General features: G+C 33.4%; 1 protein-coding gene across 1 annotated transcript in view; it reads left to right on the top strand.

Moving 5' to 3' along the window:
* Positions 1-12,716, top strand: part of LOC148303179 (beta-1-syntrophin-like) — a 72,815-nt gene that overhangs the window by 30,928 nt on the left and 29,171 nt on the right. Inside the window, exon 4 of the mRNA XM_088270401.1 lies at positions 6,248-6,333. Within this exon, the coding sequence (XP_088126527.1) occupies positions 6,248-6,333 (86 nt within the window). The remainder of the gene's footprint in view (positions 1-6,247; positions 6,334-12,716) is intronic.

Below are 12,716 nucleotides of genomic sequence, written 5' to 3' on the forward strand. Positions count from 1 at the left end.
TGCTAAGGATAAATTATTCTTTGGCTATGGTCTTTGGATTTAAAATTCATCTCCCGGTTCCCTACTATATTTTCAACACAGTAATTCTTCTAAAAAAAGGTAATAAAAATAATTGATATCAGAAAAATAATTTCAAAAAAATATATTTAAGATAAAAAGCATCAAAGTCTACATAATTTGCATTAAGATTTAAAAAATTTATAACGTTAACCATTTTAAAATGATCGACGAGTTTTCCTGTTTTTATAATAAATCCTAAATAAACTTTTCCCTTTTCCGAGATTGATTAATTTTATCCATTATATTTTTAATTTGAAGTATATTTTTATTTATTAATTAATTCTAATAACAAAGTTAATATTCGTGTAGTAAATATGTAATTCCACCTCTGTTGTTAAGTGGTCAGAGCGTTTCGTCCCGGGTCAATACCCAGGAGAGTCAAAATAAATATAAGTGATTTTTCACTTTAATATATAGTTCATCACCCTGGACTGGTACCTGAAGCGCAGGGCTGATCCCTTTTCTCTCGTATATTTACTGATCAAGATAACACTGCTCATACACAGTGCCCTGTATTGGGTGCGGATAAGGGTAAGAAGAAGAAAAATATACATGTATCATATTTTTAAACAATTGCATACTTTGGCAGTTTGCCAATGAATGCTGAAATATGGAAATATATATTATTTTTTGACATTTCAACATAGATTAAGAAGAATATAGAAGTCTGTGCATTTACGGGGCTTACGACCATCATAGTCTGGTTTGAGTGATCCCTTTACAAAAAAAAAACAAAAATAATTACGAAAAATAACTCCAGTAATTGGAGATAATCCAGAATTGTGAACAAGGTTCATTGGTTAATTAGTTATTTGGACACTCAACATTTTGTAAATGTTAATATATTACTTTGGATAATAACATTCAATAATTTATTCCAATTTCCATATTATCCCTTCACAAATACGAATATATTTTTTTTCCGGCAACAATGTCGTATTATTTTTTATTACGAAGTGTTTTATTACGAAAATTAAAGTATTTAAAAATTATAATAATAACCCCTTATCCGCACCCCAATGGTGCATAGGGCACTGCGTCATATAAACGCAGTGTTATCTTGATCGTTAACACATGAAGGAAAGGTGATAAGCCCTCCGCTTCAGGTACCAGTCCAGGGTAATATTGAATAAATATTAGAGTGAAAAAATCACTTATATTTATTTGACCCCCCCTGAGAATCGAGCCCGGGACCTCAATAACGGTAGCCGAGCGTGCTGACCATTACACTACGGAGGCGGACAATATTTCCATATTATCCCTTCAGAAAAACGATTTTTTTTTCCGGCAACAATGTCGTATTAAGACTTACAATTTTATTACGAAAATTAAAGTATTTACCCGGCTTTAATCTACTAAGTACTTTCCAAACTCTTGACTCGGCATAGTTAAAAGTTACTTTGTTAAAGTACGACGAACAGTATTCATTACTTAGCTTAAGAGCTCCGCTGCTGTCATTGTGGTATTCATTTTAATATCGGAGACACCTTTGGACTTAAACGAAGATAAAATGGGCTCGAGACTCTACTTTGAAGTGAACTCTTGTTGGAAAATATGTTGTATTAGTAGCTACTTATTCGGTAAATAATATTTACCGAGAAAGCCCAACACGTTACGGCCATGTGCCTTTTCTAAATTATGTCAAACATTTATAACATTTTGAGTGTGTCCAAATACTAGTTCACAAATCATGATTATCTCCAATAAAGAGTTATTTTTGACATCTTAACATAGATCTATGTTGAGAAGTCAAAAAAATAATGTAAAAATATATCTTATTCAGAGATAATCCAGATTTGTGAACAAGTATTTGGAGACACTCAAAATGTTGTAAATAAATTAACTGTAAATAAAATGTTAGCTAAAATAAATAAAAATTAAGAGAATATTTTCTAGCGTTTCTTGACTAGGTATGTGAATATAATCCTAGATTCGGACCTCACAAACAAATTTCTTCAGAATGAAAAGCTTCTCTCGTCCCACCACTGAAGTCTCTAGTGAAATTCTAGTGAATTCAAACACTATGTTCCGAGTTTGATCAATATAAGTTCAAAGAATTGTAATAGTAGGTATTAGTGTCAATCATGGGTGAATGTTACACGTGTGTAAAGTGATCAATTAAACCAGCCTATGACGGTCGTTAGCCCCGTAAATGCCCAGACCTTCATATTCTTCTTCATCTATGTTGAGATGTCAAAAAATAATGCATGTCAAATAAGATTAGTTAATAGATTGAGACTTTTATGTACATTTTAGAGACGTTGGAAATTTGGTCTTAAGTTTTTATTTCAATCTATTCTAGTAAATTACGGACGAATGAATTATTTCAGCTGGAAATTATAGTCGCGTGTTGAGTTTTTATTAGAAAGTAAATTTTTATGTAGGCTTATTATTATAGGCATGGCTAACTGCTTAATGCATTCGAGTTTATTTAATCCGAAATAAAAGGAAACTAATTATTTACTTAACTTTTTATTTAAAAATCTAATGTGACACGTGTTTCGATGCATTTTATTTAACATTTTTTATGTCATAATTAATAGTTGACATCAAAGTTTAAAATGAATCAATGTTACTACAACGTGACTGCTGAATCAATTTATTTCATTATTTTTTTATAAAGTGATTAAAACACACACTTTTGCAATTACTTTTATTTTTGCTTCTATTACTCTTACCGGTTTCGACAAACACCTTGTCCTTCTTCAGGGATCTATCCATGAAAAAGACAAGTTGGTCGAAAGCTGTTGGAATAATAGTACCAAAAATAAAAGTGGTTTAAATCAAAGTTTGTTTTATTTTTATTTTTATAAAGTTTATTGACCTTTAAATTACCAATACCAATACCCCTAAATATATTTTTTGTTCATTAGTTTTAATTTTTACCAGAAGATGAAAACATCTGTAAGTTTTCGAAACTAGTCGTATATATAAATAAAACTCATTAAGCCGGGAAAAAAAAAGAATCAGCATGTCATTCCACAAAATTAATGCCGAATCAATAAATAATGTAAGTTTATTCATTGTTTCACAAAATAAAAGCAACAAAAAAATCACTAATGTTATAGAAATGTATTTTTTCTTCTGTTTGGAGACTAGAAGAACCATTTACGGATAAAAATACTTGGTTTGAAATAGAATATTACCGTGCAAATTATATATACGCGTACACTATACTTGGCATTAAGCTTTTTCGAGTTTTGATCAAAATGAAAAACGAAATGAAATAGCTATAATGTGAATAGGCCCATACAATATGCTATTGTGCGAATAAAACTACTTAGAAAACGCTTGATAAGTCATGCGTATCATCTCATTGATCGTGAATAGCATAGGACAGTCTTTTATCGCAATAAAGGAAAAGCTTAGAAGCTTTACGAATTTTCGAAATACATCAATATTTTCACCAACTTCAGAGTTCGTTTCACGATTTATCGAGTTTTTTTCGCCGCTTCAAATGTAATTATCTACCAATTTCAGCAAACGGAAATGTGCTTGTATTTTTCAGGAAATGAATAAAATGAGCGAAAATTGAGAAACACGAACGTTTTACGTCACATAAAATAATGAAAAATTATATATCCTATTTATTACGTCGCGTCCGGGCGTCAAATTTATTACATGGTTTTACACTCAGGAAAATGCGACTTGTCCTTGCATGTCAGGGTTTCAATGGAAAAACGTGATCATTTAAAAAAAGCTTTCTCTCAAGGAAACACATAAGGTACGTAAAAATACGTACTAACCATTTTCCTACGTATCCGTCGCGACATGCCGCTGAAACATTTAATAAAAGAGGATTATTTACTTTTCAAATTTATTGCCAGCCGTTATTTTAAAAGAAATGCTTTTCAAAGATGCAATGTTTCTTCAACTCGACTAACCATTTTGTCATTGATCCATTACATTTGTGTTAAGCTACCGAGCAAGAGGCCTCGAGTTCTATTCCCAAGTAGGGGGTGTCAAAAGAAATATTTGTGACTTTTCACTCCAATATTTATTTTAATAATTCCCTGGTCTGGTACCTGCCGCGAAGGATTGATCACCTTGCCTTTATGTAAGCAACAATCAAGATAACACTGTGTCAGTAAAAAATAAAGCCCTATGCACCATTAGGTGCGGATAAGGGTTGGAAGATAAAATGATATTTTTAGACTGCGTTGAATTTATATTTCGGTTAGAGAAAATATTTTTAGGATTATTTCGTCTATTATACATATATTTTCTCCTTCCGACGTTTCGGGTGCCATTACACGGGCCATCTTCATGTCGGAAGAGAAACATCGGGAGAAGGAAATAATTAGGTTTCACTGGTGAAGTAAAAAATATTGTAATATTTTTTAACACTGACCGTTAAAATCAACGTTCATATTTACATGTATAGTGCGGTGTTCAACCATATCCCCTTTAAAATGATTCCTATTTGATAGTATTCCGTAAATTGGGAGCGTTTTGGGAACATTCGCTCCCTCATAAGACATCCATTGCCCGATAGTGTGTTTTCTTTAGAAACTTGCGCAAAAACGGTGCTTCACAGAGCGTAAAAATTGACTGTAAATCCAAATAGCCCCTGTGAGCCTACGCCTTATTATCCTTTATCCGTATTCATACGCCAGGAGCCGCAAAAGCCACCCCTGAAAAAGCGTCCTGGGAAATACTCCCGTCTTTTTTATATTGATGTTCGAAACCGTACCGTTTCATTTTGTGCCATTTAAATTGATGTTTTCTACCAGAACTGTTTGAAGTGGAATTTTTCCGCAGCGCGTCCACAAAACACGGATAAGCATTTTTCTTCATTTTTCAAATCCCCTCCCTGGTGAAAATGAGTCGCGCTCGGGTTTCGGTTTCTCTAGGCATTTGCGGAAGTCGCGGAAAATATAATCAGCACGTTTCGTATTGCGACTGAACGACGATCATCCGAGGATTTGCATCATTTGCGAACCGTAACTTGTTACAGGAATTCTGCCATAACATGCACTTAAGGGAATTCGATAATAAACTTATGTCGTATCTGTTAGACTATTTCATTTGGTCGTACGTACATTGTTTGATTTTAATAATACTTAAAATGTAAATCACCCTAAGTAGATTTTACCAGTGAGATATCGATATAAAGTCGAGGGAGAGATGGTTCGGTTAAGTAAAGATAAGTTATAAGAGTAGAATCGGGGGGGAATAGTTTCAGTTCGGGTGAATGGCAGTGTTGTAGTTGGGAATGATAGTTTCCGCTATTTTTTTTTTGTTGGAGGTAGTTTCGGCTAAGCATTAGAGACCGGTAATGCGAGTAAAATCGAAGGGAGACAGTTTTAGTTCGGGCGGATGCCAGTGTGATAGGCAGGAATAATAGTTTTCGCAAAGTTTTTTGGTTGGAGATAGTTTTGGCTAAGCAGTAGACATCGGTAATACGAGTATAATCGGAGTGAGATAGTTTTAGTTCGGACGGACGCCAGTGTAATAGATGGGAATGATAGATTCCGCTAGGTTTTTTTGGTTGGAGATAGTTTTGGCTAAGCAGCTAGATACCGGTAATACGAGTTCAATCGGAGGGTGATACTTTTAGGGGTGGATGGCTTTGCGATAGACGGGAATAATAGTTTTCGCTTAGTTTTTTGGTTCTAGATTATTTTGAAAAATAGAGACCGATAGCACAAGTATAATCGGAGAGAAATAGTTTTTCTTCGGGCGGATACCAGTGTGATAGACGGAAATGATAGTTTTTGCTTAAGTTTTAGGTTAGATATTATTTTATATAAGTAATATAGACCGGTTTTCACGAGTATAATCGAGGAATATATTATTGTTTCGGTTCAGGTAAATGGGAGTGTGATGGATGGGAATTATGGTTCTTGATGAGGTTTTTAGCTAGAGATAGTTTCGGTTAAGCGGTAAAGACCGGTAACGATAGTATATTTGAGGAATATAGTGTCTGTTAGGGTGAATGATAGTAAAATACAGTTTCAGAATAGTACAGTATGGTTTAGGATGAATGATACAATGCAATAGACGGAAAAATATAGTTTCGTCTAATATTGTTCAATTATGTGAAGATAAGTTGGAAGAGATAGTTTAGGCCCAAATAAGCGGGATAGAGAGATATTTTCGGTGTAATTGCTGAAAATTAATTTGTAATTACCAGGTACTTGCATTATAATCAATATTCTAATCGTGTTATGTTTCGTTTTTTCAGACGAGTCTCTCAGCAAGTTCCGAGAGTTCCGAGGAGTCCGACCGCTGGCAGCCCGTGTTCGCCGCCATCACGGACACTGAGCTCAGGTAGGCGCAAACTACCTTGCTGGTCACTAACTCACCACTCGCTATCCTATTATTCCAATATCTGCACCCTCGTCCTTCCTTCCCCGGCTCTTCTGCCTTTCCATCGTAACCGATTCCGACCATCCGGTACTTTGTGTCCGCTCAACCGGAATCTCCACCATCCTCGAGTTTGGAGCCATTTTTTTAATGAATTAATATGAATATTTTTACAATCCATGACGAGGTTATCGACAATTTTTTCCGTAGCAGGATTTGGTTTCACTTGAGTTTATATATGTACCTACCTAGATACAAATATAAACATTATTTTTCGACATCTCAACAAACATGAAAAAAATTATGGAATTCAGGGCAGGGTTTACGACATTGACGTTATACGAATATTTTAAATATAAAAAAGTCTGTAAAAATAACTTAATGACATGACTCATGTATAAAAATGTAACATTATTTTATTATTTGCATTCATTTGATGGATTGAGGTTTTCTATGGACATTTGGAGGTTAATTAATAATGGACGTAATTTATCAGAACATTAAGGTGGGGACTGACCAGTCATTTCGTCGTAACGTAACACGTTACGTTGCGAGCATTGGTATAGTCAGTACAGCGAGCCGAGATCGTTCCGAGTACTCCATCCGATGTTCGGATGCTCGCCGCAAATGTTACGTTACGACGAAATGGTCCGGTGAGTCCCTACCTTAAGGTGGCTTAGTGGGTCTATGTAAAAAAAGATATTAATTATGTTTATCAATTTATTAACGAATGTATTTATATGTATATGTATATTTGGCTAATAAATGGAGAAAAAAAACTATTCGACGAGGTGTGGGCAGAAGACAAATCTCCTGGCTCCGTTAAATACGAGATTGGATAGGGATCAGGACCGTCGAGGTGCGTCGAGGTGCTGTTTAGAGCTGCCCAAGACAAGGACAATTACTCTCAAGTGGTATTCGACGTCAGGAGGACCTGACAAGATACGAACAGTAGAAGTGTACAAATTTTGGACTTATTATTGTTAATATAATAAATTCCAAAAATGAAGCCTAATCGATGGAGAGACAGCTGGTCTTCCACCTCCCAGGAGCGGACCGGAGAATAACAGGACATAGTCCTTGATAAAGAAGAAGAAGAAGAATTATAAGGAAATAGATAATCCAATCGAATGCTGCCACCCTGTTGCAATAAATGTGTTTTGAGTAACGATCTTTCATTTCCACTTTCCGGCAGTGCATTTGGTATAGAGGGCGCAATTAAAACTTTCCCCAAAGTTTGATGCTGCGAACCACCCTCCCCCCCCCGTGGAACTGACACCCCCCCCCTTCACGTACCCCCCGCCACGCCACATAGTTGGGCCAAGTTTCCCGATCACATTCACCGCGATGGATCTGTGAATACCGAGATTAATTGTGTTATCGGGAGAGATTACCATGCTTGTGTTTCACATCTTAACGTTAAAACTTTGAATACGAATAGGGTGATTTGCATACAGATAGAAAATTGTACCGCCGTACAAAACCAAAATTGTATGTTTTAAAAAAATAAAACATAAATAGCATTACGAATCATCGCATATTTGAAATTAAAAAAAAAACTAAATATGTATGTAAAAATTTTTTTTTACAGTTCAGTACCTTAACACGAGTTATTTGGAAAAACGTGATAAGATAAATATTTTTTTCATTACTTGATTCGGCTGTCACTTTGTGGTAATATTTATTTATTTTTTATTTTTACTTCAGATTTTAGTTTTACTTAGTACCAAGTAAAATTTTAATTAGAAAAGGAACATTTGTATTATTATCTAGTTATTTTAATCGTTACGTTATCCTGCGTTTCTTGTACCAGTCTAGGGTGATATTAAATAAATATGACAGTTAAAATAACCCGTATTTTGACCCCCCTACGAAATCGAACTTTGAAGAAGTTAAAGATTGATTGATACATAAAAACCCCTAGATCCTTTTAAAATAGTTTATTTTATTTGATTTATTTTATTTGTTCGGGAATTGTACAGCTTTACATTTAAAATGGTATATAATAAAAATAGTTACATTAATAAAAATAAAGCCAATTAAACAATTCCACAACCCTCCATTGCCTTCGATTTTGTTATAATAAGTATTAAAACATTAAGAAATAAAAAAAAATAAAACAAGAAGAGTGGGAGTGTGTGTGTGTGAGGAAGGGAGTAAAAGGATAAGGGTATGTTGTAAAAAATAGAATTTGCAGGTAGGAAAAGGAAAAGGAATGTAAAATAAACTAAAATAAACCTGTGTCGAAAGAAAGCGTTTTTCGAACATGTTCAATGATTGATTGTTCATTTCAATTGACCTTTTGATCGTAAATACAAGTTCATTATAATTAAAACGGTTTGAAACTATTTTCTCGTCCATTTTACGGGCAGCCTATTTAGCATAGGGAGCTCTTTGTCTTCTTCCAGCCACTTTACATTATTTTCTCTGAGGGGGTGAAATTTGAATAATATCATCGAGAGCAGCGCAGAAGGGTCACTCCGGCTGGAGGGTAGGAAGGTTACTCGCAAGTACCGGGCCGGAGGTCAACTCCCGCGAGTCGGATCGATCCACTCGCCGATGACATCTGAGAAGTGGCCGAGACCTATCCGAGATCCTCTCGAGCTTACATAACGGACCTGGAGATGTGAAGAAAAAATAATAAAGGGTCAGATTTCAAGATTTTTCAAACCGAATAAATACAATATATACCGTTAACCCCCCCGTAACGTTGAGATAGGTACCGCGTTATTGTAGAGGAAGTTGTAAATGGGTTGAATGTTTTTGAATTGTATTTTAATTTCAAATGACTCATTTCAGTAATTTTCTTTAGTTAAAATGTAAAAATACAGTTGAAAATATTAACCCCTTATAACATTCCCTAAGATAAAGGGGTACATATCTCATCGTTGTAGTGTGTCAAATACTTATTCACAAATCTGGGTTTTCCACTTAGGAGTTAGACGTTCATATTCGTTTTCATCTACTTGAACTGTTCAATTAATGCGTAGATTGACGTCATAAAACAAAAGTACTTTACAAAATTTTGAGTGTGTCCAAATACTTGTTCACAAAATCTGAATTATCTCCAATTACAGGAGTTATTTTCTAATTATTTTTTGACATCTCATCAAAGATGAAGAAGAATATGGAAGTCTGGGCATTTACGGGGCTGACGACCGTCATAGGCTAGTTTAAGTGATAACTTTACACACGTGTAACATTCACCAATTCTACCCATTATTGACAACCACACTACTCAAATTCTTGGAAGTTCTATATATATGAACCAATTTAGAAACCTTGTTCTTGAATCACTAGAACATCACTAGAGACATCTATTGGTGAGATGTAAAAAAAACAAAAGTACTTTATTTAGAAATTACATGTCTGGGTCACCTTCAAAGTATTCATCTCTCCAACGGACACACTTATTATCCCAACGGTGTTTCCACTTTTGAAATCAGTCCTGGGACGCTTCTTTCGTAATGTCCTGTAGCTCCTTCGTCACATTAACCCTAATCTTGGCAATCGTCTCAAATCGACTTCCTTTTAAATGTCTTTTGTATTTGGAAAATATGAAGAAGTCAGAAGGAGCGAAATCAGGCGGAATAGGGTAGGTGGAGAAAAACAGTGATCGTATGTAAACTAAGGAGTTCTGAAACCTGATGAGCTGAAGGACATCACAAAAGAAGCGTGAAGAAGTGACAGCAGTGTCAAAAAAACATGCTGTCCCCTATGAGCAATGTTTAGCATTGCTTTTGTTGGTTTTACGTTTAACAAATGACTGCCAAAGCGGTCAAAAAATGTTTAGTAAAAAAAACTATTTTTACCTAAAACGACCTAGGAAAAACACGCGCGTATTCGAATGCAACAGATGCAACGTTGTGTAGAAAATTTAAACCGATCAGTGAATCAGTGTAGGAGATTTAAGATTTTGAACAAATAAACATTTAATTTTTTTAAATACAAACATTACTTGTTGGGTAATATATCCAAAATAAAACACGGTTTTTTGGATTAAATTCTACATTTTTTCAATCCAAAAAATCGTGGTTTATTTTGGATATATTACCCAACAATTCAATATGGAATTCTATCAACTGTCTGCAGTTACAATAAACAAATATTACTGCTTATCGTAATTTCTATTCGTGTTGGTTATGATTTGATACAGCTTTAAATATGTTTAACCTTTTTTGTTTTATTTGTAAAAATCTAACATAAAGAGGTGTTCATAACACGTCAAATTACGAGACGTAAAATTAGTTACGGCCGTTAGCTTTATAGAGTTTTGAATATTAAACAGCTGTAAAGATTTTTATTGACTGTATAAATTTACCTTGCCATCCTACAATATATTGTATTTCATTTAAATATTAATTTTTAAATCAAACACAGATTTTTTGAGTCTACTAAGTTGTATTTTATTAACGAAAACACATAAAAAAATATTGTGACGATTGTTTCGCCTAGTTTTGACATTTTCAAACGAATGTGAAGATCAAATGGACTGACGATCCTTATGTAGCTATCTATACCCTTATATTTATTTTCTGGGAAAGGAAGAATTTAAATAAATTAAAATGATTTAAGGTAAATAATAAATGAAACTCCAATCTAAAAATAGTAGCAAAATCATTACTCTCCGATTTTTTAAGCTTTTTTACGTTTTTAAGTATAGATCTATCAATTTAATATTATGTATTGGATTTAAAAATAGGCGAAAAAAACGGATTAAGCTTTTGACGTGTCCGTAGCGTTAACTTAATTTATCGCTGATAAAATGTGTCTTCTTTATCTCATAAAAAAGTTGGGTCGTGTGATATTAATCAACCGGGCTTAATTCAAAGCTTAATGTAAAGCCCGTCTTTTTGTGAAAAAACTTTGTGGTACGTGCTAAACGTATTCAAACTAAGGACGTACATGTATGAGGGTGTGTCACGCTTCACACTAAAATTTAAAACATTTTTTTATCAAAAGGGTCTCAAATGTAACATCAGATATATAGCTACAATAGAAAAAAAAACGCAAAAACAAGATTGAAAATAAAATTAACTTACGCTACTTAAGAATGACTTTATAAGATTATTGCCATATGGAAAAAAGCGACAAAAGTCTTCTTGTATACTTAAACATATTTATTAAAAAATATGGGTATTTATTATAATATATATATATACAACATTTTGAGTGTGTCCAAATACTTGTTCACAAAATCTGGATTATCTCCAATTACAGGAGTTATTTTCATATTATTTATTGACATCTCACCAAAGATGAAGAAGAATATGGAAGTCTGGAAAATGTTGTAAATAAATTATCTGGTCAAATTATAAGCTTAATAATAAAAATTAAAATGTTATTCTCTGGCGTTTCTCATGTGTGTGATTATAATCCAGGATTCGGACCTCACATACTAATATAAGAGTTTCTGCTTAGTAAAAAGCTTCTTTACATCTCACCAATAGATGTCTCTAGTGAAGTTGTAGTGATTCAAGAACAAGGTTTCTAAATTGGTTCATATATACATAGAACTTCCAAGAATTTGAGTAGTGTGGTTGTCAGTAATGGGTAGAATTGGTGAATGTTACATGTGTGTAAAGTGATCACTTAAACCAGCCTATTACGGTCGTCAGCCCCGTAAATGCCCAGACTTCCATTTTCTTCTTCATCTTTGATGAGATGTCAAAAAATAATATTATAATATACATCAAAAATAAAATTATGAGAAACATATTTTAAATAACTTTAAAAATGACTGTAGATTAGGTAATTATTCATTAATTATAAATTAATAATATATGAATTTATAATTTAATATTTACAGCTGTTAATTAAAAATAACCAGCTGTATCCGACCATACGTTGCTGTGGTTCAGTCTGAAAACAGGCACGTGTTCAAATACAACTTTGTGTAAAAAAGTCAATGTAATCAGTGAATGACTTTTTCGACATTTTTTTTTAAACAATCGAACATTTACACTTTTATTGATACATACCATATGCCAATTGAATGATGCAAAATTTTCAAACATGTTATCAGATAAAAAGTAATGTAAATCATGTACCAAACAGGATTTACCAATAAGAAATATACCTACATTTACTAAGTTTTCAAAAATTATTTGGAATTTAAAGACGATTATTTTAATGTTAATCATATTTAATATTAACATTAAAATAATCGTCTAAGTAATAAATATTTTTTTGAAATACAAAAGGTAAGACCTAGTAACTTTCAATCACTAGTTTCGAAAGTTCACAACGATGACACCTAATGTAGATATGCCTACAAAGTGATTCACTGTGTAGTAGTAGTAAAGTAATGTATATTGTTTTTTTTACACATTTAAATTATACGAAGT

Source organism: Brachycentrus maculatus, unplaced genomic scaffold (assembly GCF_059751285.1).
Source record: "Brachycentrus maculatus isolate JH-2025_06_01 unplaced genomic scaffold, ASM5975128v1 h1tg000382l, whole genome shotgun sequence".
NCBI lineage: Eukaryota > Metazoa > Arthropoda > Insecta > Trichoptera > Brachycentridae > Brachycentrus > Brachycentrus maculatus.